General features: G+C 50.3%; 1 protein-coding gene across 3 annotated transcripts in view; it reads right to left on the bottom strand.

Moving 5' to 3' along the window:
• Nucleotides 1-18,366, bottom strand: part of LOC115533068 (multidrug resistance-associated protein 4) — a 53,340-nt gene extending 34,974 nt beyond the window's left edge. Inside the window, exons 1-19 of one of the 3 annotated variants that reach the window (XM_030343267.1) lie at nt 18,093-18,366; nt 17,587-17,697; nt 15,782-15,902; nt 14,892-15,116; nt 14,346-14,435; nt 13,845-14,008; nt 13,105-13,230; nt 12,370-12,619; nt 11,032-11,139; nt 10,723-10,812; nt 9,995-10,186; nt 8,352-8,446; nt 7,119-7,205; nt 5,978-6,074; nt 5,253-5,483; nt 3,948-4,079; nt 3,757-3,794; nt 3,296-3,450; nt 2,412-2,558 (exon numbers count right to left, since the gene is read on the bottom strand). In XM_030343267.1, coding sequence (XP_030199127.1) covers nt 2,412-2,558; nt 3,296-3,450; nt 3,757-3,794; nt 3,948-4,079; nt 5,253-5,483; nt 5,978-6,074; nt 7,119-7,205; nt 8,352-8,446; nt 9,995-10,186; nt 10,723-10,812; nt 11,032-11,139; nt 12,370-12,619; nt 13,105-13,230; nt 13,845-14,008; nt 14,346-14,435; nt 14,892-15,116; nt 15,782-15,902; nt 17,587-17,697; nt 18,093-18,175 — 2,542 coding nt within the window. In that variant the 5' untranslated portion in view covers nt 18,176-18,366. The remainder of the gene's footprint in view (nt 1-2,411; nt 2,559-3,295; nt 3,451-3,756; nt 3,795-3,947; nt 4,080-5,252; nt 5,484-5,977; nt 6,075-7,118; nt 7,206-8,351; nt 8,447-9,994; nt 10,187-10,722; nt 10,813-11,031; nt 11,140-12,369; nt 12,620-13,104; nt 13,231-13,844; nt 14,009-14,345; nt 14,436-14,891; nt 15,117-15,781; nt 15,903-17,586; nt 17,698-18,092) is intronic. The other 2 variants (XM_030343265.1, XM_030343266.1) reach the window with 2 other exon arrangements.
• Between the last annotated feature and the right edge of the window lie 42 nt (nt 18,367-18,408).

Genomic DNA, 18,408 nt, shown 5'->3' with positions numbered 1-18,408 from the left:
CAGTGGCCGGAGAAAAGATCTCGCCAAGAACAAACACAGAGAGAGAGAGTCGCGCTGAACACGCAATACACAACAGCTCACAGGAACATACAGCGGAGAGAGAGGGGGTGTTGTCGTCAGGGAGGAGAGAGGGACGACTGGAGACGCGTAGCGCGGGCCTGGTCGGTCTCAGAGGAGTCGGTCTCAGAGGAGTCGGTCTCAGAGGAGTCGGTCTCAGAGGACTCGGTCTCAGAGGACTCGGTCTCAGAGGAGTCGGTCTCAGAGGAGTCGGTCTCAGAGGAGTCGGTCTCAGAGGACTCGGTCTCAGAGGACTCGGTCTCAGAGGACTCGGTCTCAGAGGAGTCGGTCTCAGAGGAGTCGGTCTCAGAGGACTCGGTCTCAGAGGAGTCGGTCTCAGAGGACTCGGTCTCAGAGGAGTCGGTCTCAGAGGAGTCGGTCTCAGAGGACTCGGTCTCAGAGGAGTCAGTCTGGAGGCTCTGGTGTATCCAGCAGCGCCGCTCCACCTCATCATACTTTAAGTGTTTGCTCAGTGCCTCACATCGTGTCCATCTGCTCAGCGCAACGAGCACACAGCCCCACAAAGCTAATGAAATAATCAACGATTTCTGATAGGGCCCACGGCTCAGAATCTGCTCCCTATTTACCCTCACCCCCCCCCCCCTTCCTCATCGTCCAAACACAACACTGCCCAGGATCTAGAGCAAACACCATCGTTCCCTATCGCTGTTTGCCTCTTTTTGTTGGGCTGTTTTGCGTGGGTCCTGCCTCACGTTGGGGAGATAAGGGCGTCCTGGAGGGGTCGGGAAGGGAACGCCGTTTAACCGCTGAATGAGTCGTCTCAATGCCGCCGCTCTGCTACGAGAGCCGCCTCGCGGCCCCACACCCAACGGTTTAAATGACGCCACTTCACACTCAATGTGTGAAACAAACCTCCTTTTATCGTTAATACTGCCACTTAATTCCTTTAAAATAATCTTGAGTCAGGGTTTCATGTTTGCGTTGCGTTTGTAACGTATTGCCGTTTGTTAATGATCTCGTTAAAAGGCTAATACAATTGACTTCTCATAGGGTTGCAAAGCTAATACTTTTACGCTAATTAAATTGAGTGGAGAATAAACGCAACGAAGCAGAGAAATATCTTCTTGCTTTGAGTGCAAATCGGAACATTTAGAGTGTGTGGATTTGGATTCCACCCAATTAGCAAGCGAGGGGAAACAGTGAGATATCAGAGAAGGTTTGAATTGACGCGAGTTAAATAATGATATAGCTCAGAAGGAGTCTGCCCTCTACTGGGGAGGGGATACAATATCACCCCACACACACTGCTGTGTGTGTGTGTGTGTGTGTGTGTGTGTGTGTGTGTGTGTGTGTATGCGGCATGCAACTGATAGCCCATTCCTACATCAATGCATCAATACATAGGGTTTAAACCAATGATTATATTTTATTAATGAATCCATAAATTATTATTTTTGGATTCACTCATAAATATTTGATGTTAGAACGTTGGAATAATACTTTCATTTCTGAAGGCTTTAGCAACAATTTATTGCTGCTGTTTTTTTAACTAGATAAATGGCTATTAGAATTATTATCAAAATGAACAATTAATTGTCCACTTTTCTGTCGCCAATCTGATAATGTCCAATTGTATTCAGAACTAATATTTGCATGTTCACACAACATGAAATAAATTGACAAGCACGAACCGATGACCGAGAGAATCGACCATTTAGGAGACGCAAACATTTCAGGGATACTCATGAAATCTGTTGGTTGGCTGGTAAATTATTTTCTCTGATTGATGAAAATTAAATAAGGTGAAATTGTAAACACACATTTCTGACCAATTTCTGTCATTTAGTAATATGCTTTGAGTGTGTGTGTGTGTGTGTGTGTGTGTGTGTGTGTGTGTGTGTGTGTACACGCCTCTGTGTTTGTGGGGGGGGGGTGTACGTGAATGCGTGTGCATGCGCGAGTGTGTAAACACGTGTGCGTGTGTGTGTGTATGTGTGTGGTTGCTTGTGCGTGTGTGTATAAATGTTTGTGTGCATGTGCGTGTGCATAAATGTGTGTATGCGTTTGTGTGCGTGTGTATATAAACATGTGTGTATGTATATGTGTGTGCATGTGCAGGTGTGTTTGTGTATAAATGTGTGCGTGTATAAATGTGTGTATATATATATGCGTGTGTGGATAAATGTGTGTGTGTCGTTTTATAAAGGTGTGTGTATAAATTTGTGTTTTTGTGTATAAATTAGTGTGTGTGTGGTCATCAGCATTTGTGTGTATGCTTATCAATGTGCGTGGGGGTATAAATGTGTGGTGTATATAAATGTGTGTGTGTGTATGAGTGTGTGGTGTGTATAAATGTGTGTGTGCGTGTATATAAACGTGCGCGGCGGTCCTACCGATGGGGTTGAGGTCGAAGAAGCGCACGGGGCTGCGCAGCATGGCGGTGAACATGGCGTTGTGCAGGCTCTGTGCCGAGCGCACCAGGACGTTGAAGAACACCAGGCTCCGCACGAAGCCCAACGCCACCGACGCCGCCGTGAGACCTGAGCGAGAGGGGGGAGGGGGCATCCGTCAGCGGGCGCCACCAGCCCGCCGCCCGCCCGCCCGCCCTGGGGGGGTTGGGGTCGGCGGGCGCACTTACAGCGGCGTTGTGGACGCAGAACGGCGGCGGAGGAGGGAAAGGGCTTAAGAGGTTAAGTTATGCTTTAATGTTGATCTATCGCCGTGGATACAGAGCGACCAGGAGTGGAGAGGTGACGGACGGACGACACACGGGGGGGGGGGGGGGGAGGGGGGGGGGGGGGAGACGGACGGACGACACACGGGGGGAGGGGGGGGGAGACGGACGGACGACACACGGGGGGGGGGGGAGACGGACGGACGACACACGGGGGGAGGGGGGGGAGGGGGGGGGAGACACAATCAGAGTTACCCAACAGTGGAGACCCGAGAGGAGGCACGCCGCTATCTCCTAGTACAGCTGAGACCCCCGCGCACACACACACACGCACACACACACGCACACGCACACGCACACACACAGACACACACACACACACACACACACACACACACACACACACACGCACACACACACACACACACACACACACACACACAGGGCCCTGAGGCCTTGGGCCAACAGCCAAAGAAGAGCAGTGAATGGCTGACACTCCTCAATGGCACACAGACACAAGAAAAGATGAACACTCAGAGAGACAGAGAGGGGGGGGGGGGCAGAGGGGGGAGGCGCGGCGGGGGGAGAGGAGGTGTCCCTCACCTGCGTAAACAACGAGGTAGAGGTGAAGGTCCAGCTGTGGTGGGGGGGCTCCATTGGGGGGGGCTCCATTGGGGTGGGCTCCATTGGGGTGGGCTTCATTGGGGGGGGCTCCATTGGGGTGGGCTCCGCGGTCTGCACGGCCCTGCTCCGAGGCCCTGTGGGGGGGGGGGGGGCACAAAGGAATCAAAAGGCACAAGGACAAACAAACGCAACCGCCGCGGAGACACACAGGGCAAGACGCACCACACACTCCCCTTCTGTCGCCGCACACACAAGGCCGGCGCAGTGGAAGCAACAAAGAGCGGCCGACAAAAACACTATTCTCCTCCGCTGGGGAGGCAGGGGGGGGGGTGGGGGTTTATTCCTCGGTTGGCTTCAGGCTGTTCAACTCGCGGGGCTGATTAGTTCATGGGAGCGGGCGGTGGGCGGTGGGGGCCGGGGTGTCAGAGTGGGAGTCTCACCAGTTAGCAAGCCACCAGTCCTGGAGAATATATGCAGTCTACGCGCACAGAAACACACACAGACACACAGAGAGAGAACACGTTAAGAACGCACACCTCGGTTGAAACACTGAATCAAAGCGCCCCGTGAGAAATGGGTGGCAGATATGGCGTCCTCTGCGGAGGCCTTCCGGTCGCGAGGCGGTACTCACGTGGGCCAGGAGGTTCAGGGGGATCAGGGAGAGCAGCAGCAGCCAGTGGGCCCCGGCTGTTAGGTACTGGAGGTACAGACGCAGGCCTATGGTTCCCTCCGAACGACTCTCCTCCGCCATCGGTTTGGATGCCTAAAGACACACACTGGAGTCAGAATCCAACGGGCCAGGAGCGCGTCGCCGCGGCACGGACGGACAAATAGGTATCTGGCGCCCTCTGGTGGTGGAGTGGCGGTACTGGGAGTTATAGCCACGCGATAATCCTAGGCCTCCTCGTCATGCTGTGTAAATAACGTTTTAAACCCCGTTTCGATAGCACTGCGTTATTTGCAATTGTGTTAAAATGGACCTACTAGGTGTGCATTTAGAATTTGGGTTTAAAATGTACCGAACGTTGTCTATACATTATAAACAGCGTTCAAAATGTACAGAATTTTGTCGATACATTGTAAACATTTTGAGATAAATTCAGCATTACATCTTGTACACTTGCACTGTAGTATTCTTATTCATGTTAAAATGAACCTACTAGTGCAGCACTATTGGAATTGGGTTCAAAATGTTGAAAGCCTTTCAACATGACTCACATCTGATTACAGATACAGCACAGAGTGCAAAATGTGGTTTATATTTATAGAGCGACCCACAAAAGAACCAGACTCCTATTGTTGACGTAGCGGGTCAAACGGAGGGCACTGCGCTACAATCACCCCCCCCCTCCCGGTGCCTTGGGTGCTGAACACAAAGTTATTAAAATACGAGTGCCAAAACTCAAGGGTTTGGCTTGGCTCAGGATGGTAGAGCGGGTTGGCCAGTAACCGGAAGGTTGCTAGTTCGATCCCCGGCTCCTCCTAGCTGAGTGAGGAGGTGTTCTTGAGCGAGACGCCTCACCCTGACTGCTCCAGACGAGCCGGCTGCCCTGAATGTAAACTGTTGAATACATCTCAACTGTGTGTGTACTTTCTTAAACAAATCCAGCGTCACTGTGGAGGCTTAAAAATAATTTAAATACTTTACATTTAGCTGACGCTTTTATCCAAAGCCAACGCTTTTGTTAAATTGTTCACACACCGACGGCGGAGTCAGCCCCGCAGGGCGACAGCCAGCTCGTCAGGAGCAGTCAGGGTGAGGCGTCTCGCTCAGGGACACCTCGACACTCGAGGAACCGGGCATCGAACCAGCAACCAGTTAGGGTGAGGCGGTGAGGAGGAGCCGGGGATCGAGCCAGCAGCCTCCGGGTTACAGGTCACCCCGCTCGACCCCCTGAGCTGGGCCACCCAGCGGGGGGGGGCTGAACCAACGTACCTCCTCGTCGTGGAGCGGAGGGGTCTCCGTCAGGGAGTGGAGCGAGGCCCCCAGCGACGGGGACAGGGAGGCCACGGAGCCCGAGCAGGAGCGGCCCAGCGAGAGGGGGGGGGACTCGGGCCGCTCGCCCCCCTCCCCCACCCCCTCCTCGTCCTCCCCCCTCTTCAGCAGGGACAGGAAGTCAACCGAGCCCTGCAGCTCGCTGTACGTCCCGTGAGCCACCATGCTGCCCTGATGAGGGGGGAGGGAGGGGGGGAGGGAGAGAGAGAGAGAGAGAGAGAGAGAGAGAGAGAGAGAGAGAGAGAGAGGGAGAGACGACGGAGTCAGAGGGAGGAGGGAGAGAGGGAGGAGGGAGGGAGGGAGAGAGAGAGAGAGAGAGAGAGAGAGAGAGAGAGAGAGAGAATAAACTGTACATAAATATTTATACAAGGATGCAGGAACATACATTCCTCACAAACACACACAAGCAAGCATGCAGGAAGAATGCATACAAACGCACACACACACAAACATACCCTGTCGCACAAACAGCTTCCGGACACACACACAATCTCGCAAATATTCCAACACCCACACACATACAAACAACCCATTGACAGCTACATATACACACAACCACACAAAAACCTGCACGCACTTATACACACACACACACACACACACGCACGCACATACAAGAATGTAAATGCACTCATACACACACGCGCGCACACACACACACGCACCTCCTTCAGCACCAGGATGTGGTGGGCCGCCTTCAGGTACTGCAGCTGGTGGGTGACGAGGATGCGCGGCTTCTTCTTCAACACGCCGCAGATACACCTGAGGGGACACACACCTGCCGTCACACACCTGAGGCAGGCGGGGGGCGTACAGGCCCACACATCACCCCACACGGTCGCCCTCTGCTGCCCCCTGGGGATCAGTCTGGCCTGCAGCCTGTCCAAGCCTCGTTGAAAAATGTTTTAGGACCAATCAGCACGAGGGGGGGGGGAGCTCTCCGTCCCTGACGGAGCCATGGCGGCGTGTGGTGAAGGTGTAGCGAGAGACGGAGCAAATAAATCAATTTCATAGGAAATGGGGAACGATTTGTTCGGAGGGCTCCTCCCCTCAGAGAGGATGTTGTCGCTTTAATTCCTACCGAATTCGCCAAGAGTGAAGAGAGCAAGAGCATCACTGAGTCCTCCCATCTGATTGGCTTTGAGAGTAAGACGCTTTTACCCAAAGCGTGTTACAATAAGGGAAACAATATATCACTGTGGTAAGGATGGTAAGGATGTTCACAGAACCAAGTGCCAAGCACTAACAATCACTAGGTTAACCCATCCCCCTTATACAACAAAGAGCTAGGATAAGATGCTACATAACTAAGTACTATAACTAAATACGACAGACAATAAGTGCGTACATTAAGTGCCAAAACGTACAACATGCAACAACTAGGCGGGGGGGAACCTGGTGGCTATGGAGAGTTTAGGAAAACTCACCTGTTCAGAGTTCACCTCGACTCTGCATAGCTACCCAGCCCCTTCTGGCCACCATTGTATGTTGTACGTCCTGGCACTTAGTGTACGCACTGATTGTACACACTTAAGCTACATCGCACTTATTCATAGTACTTAATTGTGTAGCATCTGCAGTGGCTGCAATCACTGCTGTGCACGGGGAATGGGTTAGCCTAGCGATTGTTAGTACTTGCACTTGGTTCTATGAACATCTTTACTGTGCTGACAGCGATAAATTGTTTCACTTCTTCTGACAAAGGTACTTATTGTAACGTCGCTGTGGATAAAAGCGTCTGCTGAATGCCCTGAATGTAAATGGACATGTGAATGTAGGTGAACTCTGAGCAGATGGCCGACTTACTCCTCAAAGAGGTGTCTGCCCACCTCGGAGTCCACCGCGCTCAAGGGGTCGTCCAGCAGGTAGATGTCTGCGTCCTGGTACACCGCCCTGAGGGACACCACCACACACACACACACACACACGTTCCAATGCCAGTTTTGTCCTTCCCGATACCGATTGCTGAACTTGAGTATTGGCCGAGTATATACCGATACAGCGTCTAGCATTGTAACTACTGATAGTACTTGTTCCTATTGGAGGGTTCTCTTACGATGGCCATGTATTGGCTGTTCATGTACTGTTGAAAAAAAAATTCTTACACTTATAATCTATAATAATACATTTGTATTCTTGTAGTCAAGCGTCCATGTTTTTGACTTGGCAGCTCGAACGCACTTAGGTCCGACTTCCAACCTCCGACCGCTAACGATCGCAGCGTAACTCCGTAGGGTTTGTGATGCTCTTCGCCTGTGTAGTATATGAGTCATGTGAGGGTTTCGGATGGGCGCATAGACTTGCGTACTCGCCGATACCCGATGCTGCATTTTAGGCAATATCGAAGGAATTTTCTCTACTGGTATCGGTATCGGAGCTGTACACAGAAGACTGGCTGAGGGCCGGTGGAGCTGTGTGCAGGGGCCCGGGCTGAGGAGCCCCTTGGGGGGTTTAGTGAGAGCGAGCTAAAGCTGTCGCCTCAGCCCGGGACTTTAAACGTAACAGAAGTAATCCTTCCGTCACAAAGGGCCAGTGTTTCCAGGAAACCAAAGTTTGAAAGCATAAGAGGCAGTCGTTCTGTTTCTAACAAACGCTTTTGTGAATTCATTTGGTTTGCAGTGATCTTAATCCTTTTCTGTTCTATCGTTGTCAATTTATGCATTAGTAAAAAAAAACGACTTTCAAAACATACATTCCTTCAATCATACATATAACTATTTGTATTATTGTCAATTGATCTACAGGTTTTTCCACAGCACTTTTCAGCTTAGGAGGCCGCCCAAGAAACACAAACACATGCCTGCCGCCTTAACTACGCAGTCAAAATGATAATATCGTATAGAATATCTGAAATGTTAAAATTGCACAAATTCTTTGACTGTTTCAGTCTAACGGCGTACCCCACCACCTTAACCATCTGCGGGAAACCCTGGATCTATATAATCTTTTTGTACTGTCTCGGTCGTCATCTGTGTGACGTTGCTCTACGTCTGAACCGCCCTCTCCAGCGGCAGGGGGCCTCCAGGTGTGTCCTCCCACCTGGCCAGGTTGATGCGCGCCTTCTGGCCCCCGCTGAGGTTGGCTCCCCGGTCCCCGATCACGGACAGGTCCCCGTCAGGCAGGAGGGCCATGTCCTATAAACACACAGAGGGGGGGGGGGTCCTGGTTACCATGGGGACCAGGAGGCTCGGGGCTGGAGAACAGGGAGGGTGACGCCTCGCTGGTTGTCTGTAGCCCGACCCCGGGGAATAAAACGGCGAAGCACACAGAGTGTAAGTGCGGACCGCGTGCATCCATTCTGGAGATTGTCTTTGTGTCCGGGACGAAGGGGGCGAGTCGCCGTGACACATGTTCCTGTTCCTGGCTTTCGCACTTCCTGTTTGTTAACACGACTCAGCGTTTTCGGTGGTTCATTGTGAAACGTGCGAGCTGCATGGAAGCTCTGTGGTAACCAAGTGACTCCATCCCTGAGGGGATCTGAGAGCCCCTGACCTCCAGGATCCACCGTCCGCAGCAAAGGCATGAGACATTGTTCTGCTGTTTGCATGATTAAGACATCACTGCAGTAATGAAAAAAGGATAAAGACTTCCGATAGACACACAACCATCTGCACTGCCTCTGGTAAAGGCAGGGAGCGATACGCGCTAGGAATGGACCTGTGGTCTTAATTCTTATTTGCATTCGGACAACCTAACGTTTATCCGAAGCCTAAAATGACGTGTTGGCGCTGGCCCTCCTCGTCTCCATGGAGACCCCACTAGACTTCCCTCACAGGACGTCCAGCCACCAGACAGACATCGCCTCGGATCAAAACACTGCAGCTCTGCAAAGGACCGCCTCGGTCTCGGCCGGCAGAAACAAAACCAGTGAACGTTGCCCGCTTGAGGCTACAGCTGACATGGCCTGCTTTAGGGTACAGCTGACAGGGCCTGCTTTAGGGTACAGCTGACAGGACCTGCTTTAGGGTACAGCTGACAGGGCCTGCTTTAGGGTACAGCTGACAGGGCCTGCTTTAGGGTACAGCTGACAGGGCCTGCTTTAGGGTACAGCTGACAGGGCCTGCTTTAGGGTACAGCTGACATGGCCTGCTTTAGGGTACAGCTGACAGGGCCTGCTTTAGGGTACAGCTGACATGGCCTGCTTTAGGGTACAGCTGACAGGGCCTGCTTTAGGGTACAGCTGACAGGGCCTGCTTTAGGGTACAGCTGACAGGGCCTGCTTTAGGGTACAGCTGACATGGCCTGCTTTAGGGTACAGCTGACAGGGCCTGCTTTAGGGTACAGCTGACAGGGCCTGCTTTAGGGTACAGCTGACAGGGCCTGCTTTAGGGTACAGCTGACAGGGCCTGCTTTAGGGTACAACTGACAGGGCCTGCTTTAGGGTACAGCTGACAGGGCCTGCTTGAGGCTACAGCTGACATGGCCTGCTTTAGGGTACAGCTGACAGGGCCTGCTTTAGGGTACAGCTGACAGGGCCTGCTTTAGGGTACAGCTGACAGGGCCTGCTTTAGGGTACAGCTGTGTCCCTGAGCAAGACATCTCCCCCTGACTGCTCGTGATGAATGTGTGAATGTGTGCTCGAGTGGGTGAATGTGAGGCGATATTGCAAAGTGCTTTGAGTGGCCACTGGTCAGCAACGCGCTGTATGAATGCAGTCCATTTACCCTGGGGGGTCCCCTCACCTTCTTCAGGGCGCAGGCCTGCAGCACCCTCTCGTACTTCTGGGGGATCAGGGCCTTCCCGAACAGGATGTTGCTCCGGATCGTCCCGGGGAAGATCCAGGGCTGTTGGGAGGCGTAGGTCAGCCGACCTTTGACCTTAAGGACCCCGCTCTCCTGGTTCAGCTCTCCCAAGATAGCCCCGAGGAGGGAGGACTGGGTGTCCACGCACGCACATGCACACACACACACACACACACACGCACACACACACACACACACACACACACACACACACACACTGATGAATGTCATATCACAACTGTTTTCATGAACGTTTTCCTTCCATTCATCTCAGATGTCCTTGAGACGCGTTGTGTTGTGTTGTGTTGTGTTGTGTTGTGTTGTGTTGTGTTGTGTTTTGTTGTGTTGTGTTGTGTTGTGTTGTGTTGTGTTGTGTTGCGTTGTGTTGTGTTGCATTGTGTTGTGTGGGAAACAAAGACATCACAAATTCACAGTAAATTGAATCCTTTCTCCTCCTGGGGAACTATGAAAACCAAACTCAATAAAAGAGTTTGAAACAGATCGTCGCTAGCGAACATTGTGTGTCCACCTGCTCTACGTCTAGACCTGGACGCTGAATAACGGCACACACATGTTGTCAGAAGCAGGGTGGCGATAGAGCGAGATTACATGGGATTAGGAGATTAAGTAAGGGTCCTTTAATGCAGCACGCCACACTATAATCACACCTTCCCAGCGCCGACCGGTCCGACCACTGCCAGCAGCTCCCCTGACCGCAGCGTGAAGGACAGCTTCTGCAGCGTCGGGGAGTCCAGCGTCTGGGAGAGATTAAAACACAAAGAGTTACGTATTATGCAATGCATCCACCGGTTAACTGTTATCTATTATAATCAATTATTTAATTTTATTGTATGACAATGTTTCTATGTGAAGCACTTTGAGTCTGCCTCGTGTGTGAAAAGTGTTACATGAATCAAGTTGCCTAGCCTAACTATTCTCTGAAGCTTTGGCTGTCTCAAAGGATAAAAGGTCCTCACCTTGTCCCAGTAGCACTTCAGGTCCTGGACCTGAACCATGCAGTCCTTTGACTCGGTCTCTGGAAGATCAGTGGGTTGAGGAACCACCTCCTCCAGCAGCAGGAAGCTCTGGGGATGAGAACACAGTCTGCTCTCACACATTCGACCGTGTTGTTGGTTCCCGTTGAGTCACTAAGCTTCTGTCCCGAGCGCCTAGAGGGGGTTTCAGACACGGGTTATGTCATGGCCGTGTCATGCTCGGTGTCACAGACAGGTAGGCTGCCGACACTGGGGATGAAACCCGGGACCTTTCCTCTGAGAACACGGTGCGGCAGCGGGACAGGACACGGTGCGGCAGCGGGACGCGACACGGTGCGGCAGCGGGACGGGACACGGTGCGGCAGCGGGACGGGACACGGTGCGGCAGCGGGACGGGACACGGTGCGGCAGCGGGACGGGACACGGTGCGGCAGCGGGACGCGACACGGTGCGGCAGCGGGACGGGACGCGGTGCGACAGCGGGACGGGACGCGGTGCGGCTTGTGGGTTCGATCCCCGGCTCCTCTGGTGGCCCTGAACGGGACTCACGCTAACTGCTCCCGCCAGGCTGGCTGTCGCCGGGCGCGGCTGCCGACGCCGTCGGTGTGTGAATGGGTGAATGTGTGTATCAATGTGTGAATGTGTGTATGAATGTGTGAAGGGGTGAATGTGTGTATCAATGTGTGATTGTGTGTATGAATGTGTGAATGAGTGTATCAATGTGTGTATCAATGTGTGATTGTGTGTATGAATGTGTGAATGAGTGTATCAACGTGTGTATCAATGTGTGTATCAATGTGTGATTGTGTGTATGAATGTGTGAATGAGTGTATCAATGTGTGTATCAATGTTTGATTGTGTGTATGAATGTGTGATTGTGTGTATCAATGTGTGTATCAATGTGTGATTGTGTGTATGAATGTGTGAATGTGTGTATCAATGTGTATATCAATGTGTGATTGTGTGTATGAATGAGTGTATGAATTTGTGTATCAATGTGTGATTGTGTGTATGAATGTGTGAATGAGTGTATGAATGTGTGTATCAATGTGTGATTGTGTGTATGAATGTGTGTATCAATGTGTGATTGTGTCTATGAATGTGTGTACGGACGGGTGAACGTGTGAATGTGTGTATGAACGGGTGATGTGTGTGTGAATGGATGAGTGTGTGAATGTGTGTATGACCAGGTGATTGTGAGCCATTAAAGCTCAAATGGCTATAGTAACGCAGTCCGTACCCCCTTTCGAACCCCCTCGCCCCGACCAACGACCCCAGACTACAGACGCGCCCCAGCGGACACACGAAGCTCATATTCACCCTGATCCTCCGGACGCTGATCAGCGTTTCCGACACCTTCTCGATGGCCGAGGGGAAGAAGAGGGTGATGGTCAGCCGCACAGCGCCGTAGAGCGAGAGCGCCACGAACACCGTGCTGGCGGCCATCTTGTTTCCCGCCAGGACGTAGGCACTGAGCGCGATGAAGACGATGACCTTGTTGGCCACGAAGAAGGACGCCATGTTGAGGGCGCGCAGGTAGGAGCTCTTCATGATGCGGGAACACTCCTTCCTGAGTGGCAGGAGACATTTTGGGAACTAACTTTTTTGAACAATATTTCCCAGGGAAGATAAATAAAGATGGATTGATTTGTACGAGACCAGTGGTGGGATAAATTAGCCTCGAGAAAAGATCAACCCAGCCCAGTCTTCTATATCTAAAGCGCTATGATTGCTCTAATAACTGATTTAATAACTGCTTTTGGTTTTAATCTGTAATATAAGGTCACACACAGACGGTTCCTGCTGCCATGCACTCTTTGTAGACTTTTATCGACTTGCAGAACACATTTGAGTGTGTCCTGTGTGCTAGAGACACACATCCTAGTGTGGGAGGGTTCTCCTAGTTTCTGTATATTTAGACAAGAAAATCACATTTTGTTCGAAAAGAAAAGCACATACTTTGGCCTCGACTATTCGTAAACCGATCATAACATGGGTCAACATGTATCGACACAGAACCCGTATCAGAGTGGATCCACAGAGCAGCGACCGTACCTCCGAACCTCGTTCACCAGCTCAGTGAACAGCTTCTCCCAGCCGTACATCTTGATGATGCGGATCCCCGAGACCACCTCGCTCATCATGCGGATGCGGTCGTCTGCGAGGGCGGCTGTTTGGGCCCTGCAACAACGCCGGTAGGGGCGGACGCAGCCAAACCGTTTAGATTTTCCTTCACACTGAGGGCGTTTAGCAGACGCTTCTATCCAAAGCGACTTACAATAGGTACATTTGTAGGGAGAAAGAGAAACAACAATATGCATCCTTTCTGTCGGTACAGAATAGAATAGGATGACCTTTAGGCCCAATCCTATTTCTACCCCTTCCCCTTACCCCTTCCCCTTACCCCTTCAAAACAAGGGGGAGAAGGAAGGGGAAGGGGTAAGGGGTAGAAATGGGATTGGGCCTTATTGTCATTGCACAAGACAATGACATTTTGTTGGAGCAGTCCTCCAGTTGGTCAGTTATTTAAATATAAATATAAAAAACAACAATATCAACAACAGAAAGGTCGTTCATAGTGCCAAGCACTAACAATCACTAGGTTAACCCATTCCCCGTACACAACGGAGACGGCTTGGATAAGTCGCTACACGATGCTAAGTACTGTTATTAAGTGCAAAGACGTACAGCATCCAACGACCGTACCAAGCGCAGCTCTTGGCCTCTCCAGCAGCCAGCGGGTCGACCTCACCTCACCCTTCAGAGCGCACCCGGGGGGGGGGCTGACGACGTACCTGAGGGTGGAGAAGAGGCGTCCGAACACCGTCTGCACTGGGATCAGCACCACCAGGACGGTCATGCCCGCCAGGCAGGACGGCCCGATCAGGAACAGCAGCAGCAGCATCACAGCCAGGGCCTGCAGCGGGCCCAGCCAAAGGAAGTGGAGGTACAGGGTGACCTGGAAACAGAGACAGGGAGACCCCACATGAGGAAATGAGAAGGGTCACGGCCGGTAGACATAGACAACACACAAGGAACACGTGATACATATGGAGTATACCTGCTTGAGTGTCTTGAGTTTAGTACTTCATGTCTCATGTCTGTTATCTATTTGTTTGAACTAGTTTTGAATGTTCAACTTAATCTTGCATTGTAAGAAGGAACAATCGTTAATGAGAATAGGATAAGATAACACTTTACGAATGTGACTTATGTCTTCTCAATGTGGCTTCTATTCTCTGAATATATGAACGTTTTGACTGATTGATGGATCGATTGCACGCTGTAGATTATACCTCATCAAATTTGTTGACGTCATTGGATAAAAGGTTCACAATTTGTCCCGTAGTCGTTTTAGCCAAGGCTTTGCTGTTGAGACGTAGAGCCTAGGTGGGTAAAGAATAAACTCTCACATCCAATTCAACTTTAGAACAAATAATACTCACATCCAATGCAATGTTACCGCTTATAATACTCAATTCCAATTTTACTTTACCACTATAAAACAACAAAAAAAAATATGGATATATATTTTAGGAAGTAATACATATACATTATCATATACACTATAATTATATTTAATATATTTATTGTTCCACATTCTTAATGTCACCCTCTAATAGCTGATAGAGTGCTAGACCAATCTCAGCGTTGACCAATCAGAGCTCTCAGCGTTGACCAATCCCAGCTCTTCACCCTGGCCTGACCAATCCCAGCGCTTCCCCCTGCCCTGACCAATCCCAGCTCTTCCCCCTGCCCTGACCAATGGGTAGTAATAACATCCTCCGTGGCAGAGAGCGGTCAGCGCTCGCCGGCCCGCCCCCCCTCGCCACAGTGCTCACCTTCCGGTAGATCATGTGACACATGGCGATGCGGATCTTCATGCCGGCCATCTGGACGTGGTAGAAGTAGAGGTGGTGGAGCAGCGCCAGGAAGACGGTGGAGACGCACACAGCGCCGGCGTAGCCGTAGGCCTCAGGCAGGGAGGCCGAGGCGTCGTGGGGGTAGCTCTCAAAGTACACGATGAGCTGCCCCAGCAGGACGGGCTGCACCACCTTAATGGTCTCCTGCAGGAAGGAGGGAGACAGGCAGACAGACAGACAGGCAGACAGACAGACAGACAGACAGAGAGACAGGCAGGGAGACAGACAGACAGACAGACAGGCAGACAGACAGACAGACAGACAGACAGGCAGGGAGACAGACAGACAGACAGCAGGGAGACAGACAGACAGACAGACAGACAGCAGGGAGACAGACAGACAGACAGACAGACAGACAGACAGACAGACAGACAGACAGACAGACAGACAGACAGAGAAACAGGCAGACAGACAGACAGGCAGACAGACAGACAGACAGACAGACAGGCAGACAGACAGACAGACAGACAGACGGACAGGCAGACAGACAGACAGGGAGACAGGCAGACAGACAGACAGACAGACAGACAGACAGACAGACAGACAGACAGACAGACAGACAGACAGACAGACAGACAGACAGACAGACAGAAAGATGGATGACACAGATAGATGACACTATCCTTGGTGGGAAATTCCAGATCATAATAAATACAAATCAAATCTGTAAAATCTGTATTTGCTAGAACTTATATGGCAGCGAACGTTCCAGCAAATACAGAGAATATGAAACTGACATATTTACAAACAGAGCAGCCCTGGTTGTCCATGTGTGTCTTTGGGATCCATTCGGATTCACGACTTCATACCTCCAAGAAGATGTATACCCCGATGAAGATGTAGGACTTCCAGTAGCACTGGATGAGAGCTTTGGTGAGTTTTGGAGGCCGTAGGTCTTCCTTGGCACGCAGAACCTCCTCATCCCAATACCTTTGAAAAGCAGGGTGTAATAACCAGGAAACACACTAAATCACATGTTTTGTGTTTGCAAATAACGTGTGCATATTCATTAGTAATTAGGGGGCCAAGCACAAAACTGCGAAGGCAACCTATTGTAATTTTCATTTTTATTATTCGCCACATTAGACTGACAGAGCCTATACAGCTCGCACTTTTATAATGAAGCTTTCTACAGCTGTAAAGATTAAATATTAACAGAGAAAAAAATGTATACTGATTAGCTCAAAGGTGCTATAGCAATCGTCCAGAAATGCAAACTTTGAACAAGCATATCTCGTCGTGACCCTTCGACTTAAGGTCATTTTAGTCTTCACCCACACGTGCATATTCTTGGTGAAGAAATCTGCTTCAAGAACCTAGGACTTCAGCCTGGGTCGATTTCTGACAATTAGGAATTTTGTTAAAAACACTAAATTCCCTAAGGATCCTAGGTTTTTTGACTTAAACAAAAAATATTTTGCAGATATCATCTATGGACAAATGTCTTCAATCTGACAAAAAGCAAGTCTGTGCAATAAAAAATAAAGCCTCCAGCAGTAATTAACTTCTAAGGAAGTGTGCTTTAAAACACATAAAGTGTTAAAGGCGTATATCGACATCAAGATGGACTCCCATGTTCTTGACCCCAATTGAAAGGTTGTTCAGGATAAAATTCTGAACAAGATGACACACATTTGAAATTAGAGCGTGGCATCGAAATGGGCGTGGCCTGTGACTAAAAACACCACAGTTCCTTGACGGAGAGTTTGATTTCAGCGTGACCAACTTAGTGCTTGATGGGGACCAAAGTTAGAACTGCTCAAATAATGAAGTCCATTGACAAAACAATCGCCAGAGGCTCCAAATCGTCCAAATTTAACTTAACACCATGAAAAGGGGTTAACTCCAAAATAATCATCATCATACTTGGTGTAGTCAAAGGCACATTGGTCAGATGAACCTCTCCAAATTGTATCCAGATCAGGCAATAGGGGCCGCTATAAGAATTAACTGAAAATACAGACTTTGGACGGCCTTATTTCCTGCCCCTTTCACCCACAGCTACAGTCAAGAAATCGTGTAGACATGTGTCTCTCCTCGTGTTGAGCAAATGTTCCTAGGAAACCCAGAACCTGTAGAAAGAATGGCAGCTGGACGTCTGTATTAGCTCAATCAATGTTAGGTGACTATAGGCCGGGTTAACTTGAGTCAATCATCACCAAACCTGATGTACATAAAGAAGCATAGGTCAAGGTTAACCAGGTTAACCAGGCTAACGTTAATCAAAACCAGTCTATAGGGGATGCTAAAGTGATCAAGGAAAACTTTAAAGACTCATAACTTCTAAGCCTTTTGACGTACGACCATGGAAGATTGTTCACCCATCACCAGTACCAAGCTGAGGTTATTCCAGTGTTTTCAACCGTATGCAAACAAAAAAGGGTCTTTATGGTCTTTGTCAGGGTCTTTATGTTCTGCGTCACGGTCTCACTGGTCTATCAGGGTCTTCATGGTTTGTGTCAGGGTCTTAATGACCTGTCAGGGTCTTACTGGTCTATCAGGTTCTTATTGGTCTGCTGTAGGCTTGGCCCCCTTAAAATGCAGCATGCAGCTTTAATTAATATATTACTTATTACACTACACGTTTTAAAACCAGGAAATGAAACATCCGTACCGCTGCAGCTCATCGCCCAGTCTCTCCGAGCCGTCCTCTGGCAGCACATGGTACATATCATCCTCCTCCAGTCTCCTCCCATAGCCCGCTTTGAACAGAGGACCAAGCCAGCTGCACAGGAGACAAACCCACGCGTTCTGCTTCAATTACATCCCCCGAATCGGCGGAGCACAAGCACACAAATTGAATGATAAAAAAAAGCGATTATATATGGATTATTAACTATACTTTGATCACGCTTCATTAATTTGTATTTCAGTGTTATTGGTTAGAAGGCATGCAGGTTATGTAGTCGTTGCAGGGAAGGTTGCGAGCCTTGCATCTCGCAAGTTGCTGACAGACCCAATGAAAGTTTCCATAGTGTCCTAAGCTGCAGCTTCATGGTTATTTAAAGCCCCCCGCAAGTACACAACGGGGACATTCCCTCCCGGGCATGGCCCCTGGACCGCTGCAGAGGTTGAACGTCACAAACTGCTGTCAACAAACTGTCAGGCTCGCTTTCTTACCAGAAGAAGATCTTGGAGAAGAGATTAGCTGAGGCTGAGGGATTATCCCTCCTCTTCCCAGGGTCCTGCAGCGGCACCTCCATGGAGAGAGAAACCGAAAGCAGCGACTCGCCGGCAGGGAGCGGAGTCTCAACACACTCCCGGAAGACAACGACACGTTTCCGTTAAGGGCCGTTTCATGGTAACGCCGGAGTGGCTCTCAGGGTGCGTGTCTGAGCGGCGTTGCGGCGCAGTGGCGGTGCACACTCCTCGGTTGCTTTGACCCTTTCCACCTGTCAGCTCGAAAGCCCCGCCTTCAGTCTGCGCATTGGTGGCT

This window comes from Gadus morhua, chromosome 20, assembly GCF_902167405.1.
Source record: "Gadus morhua chromosome 20, gadMor3.0, whole genome shotgun sequence".
NCBI lineage: Eukaryota > Metazoa > Chordata > Actinopteri > Gadiformes > Gadidae > Gadus > Gadus morhua.
Note: the sequence above shows the minus strand (reverse complement) of the source record. Positions and strands in the feature narration are given on the sequence as shown.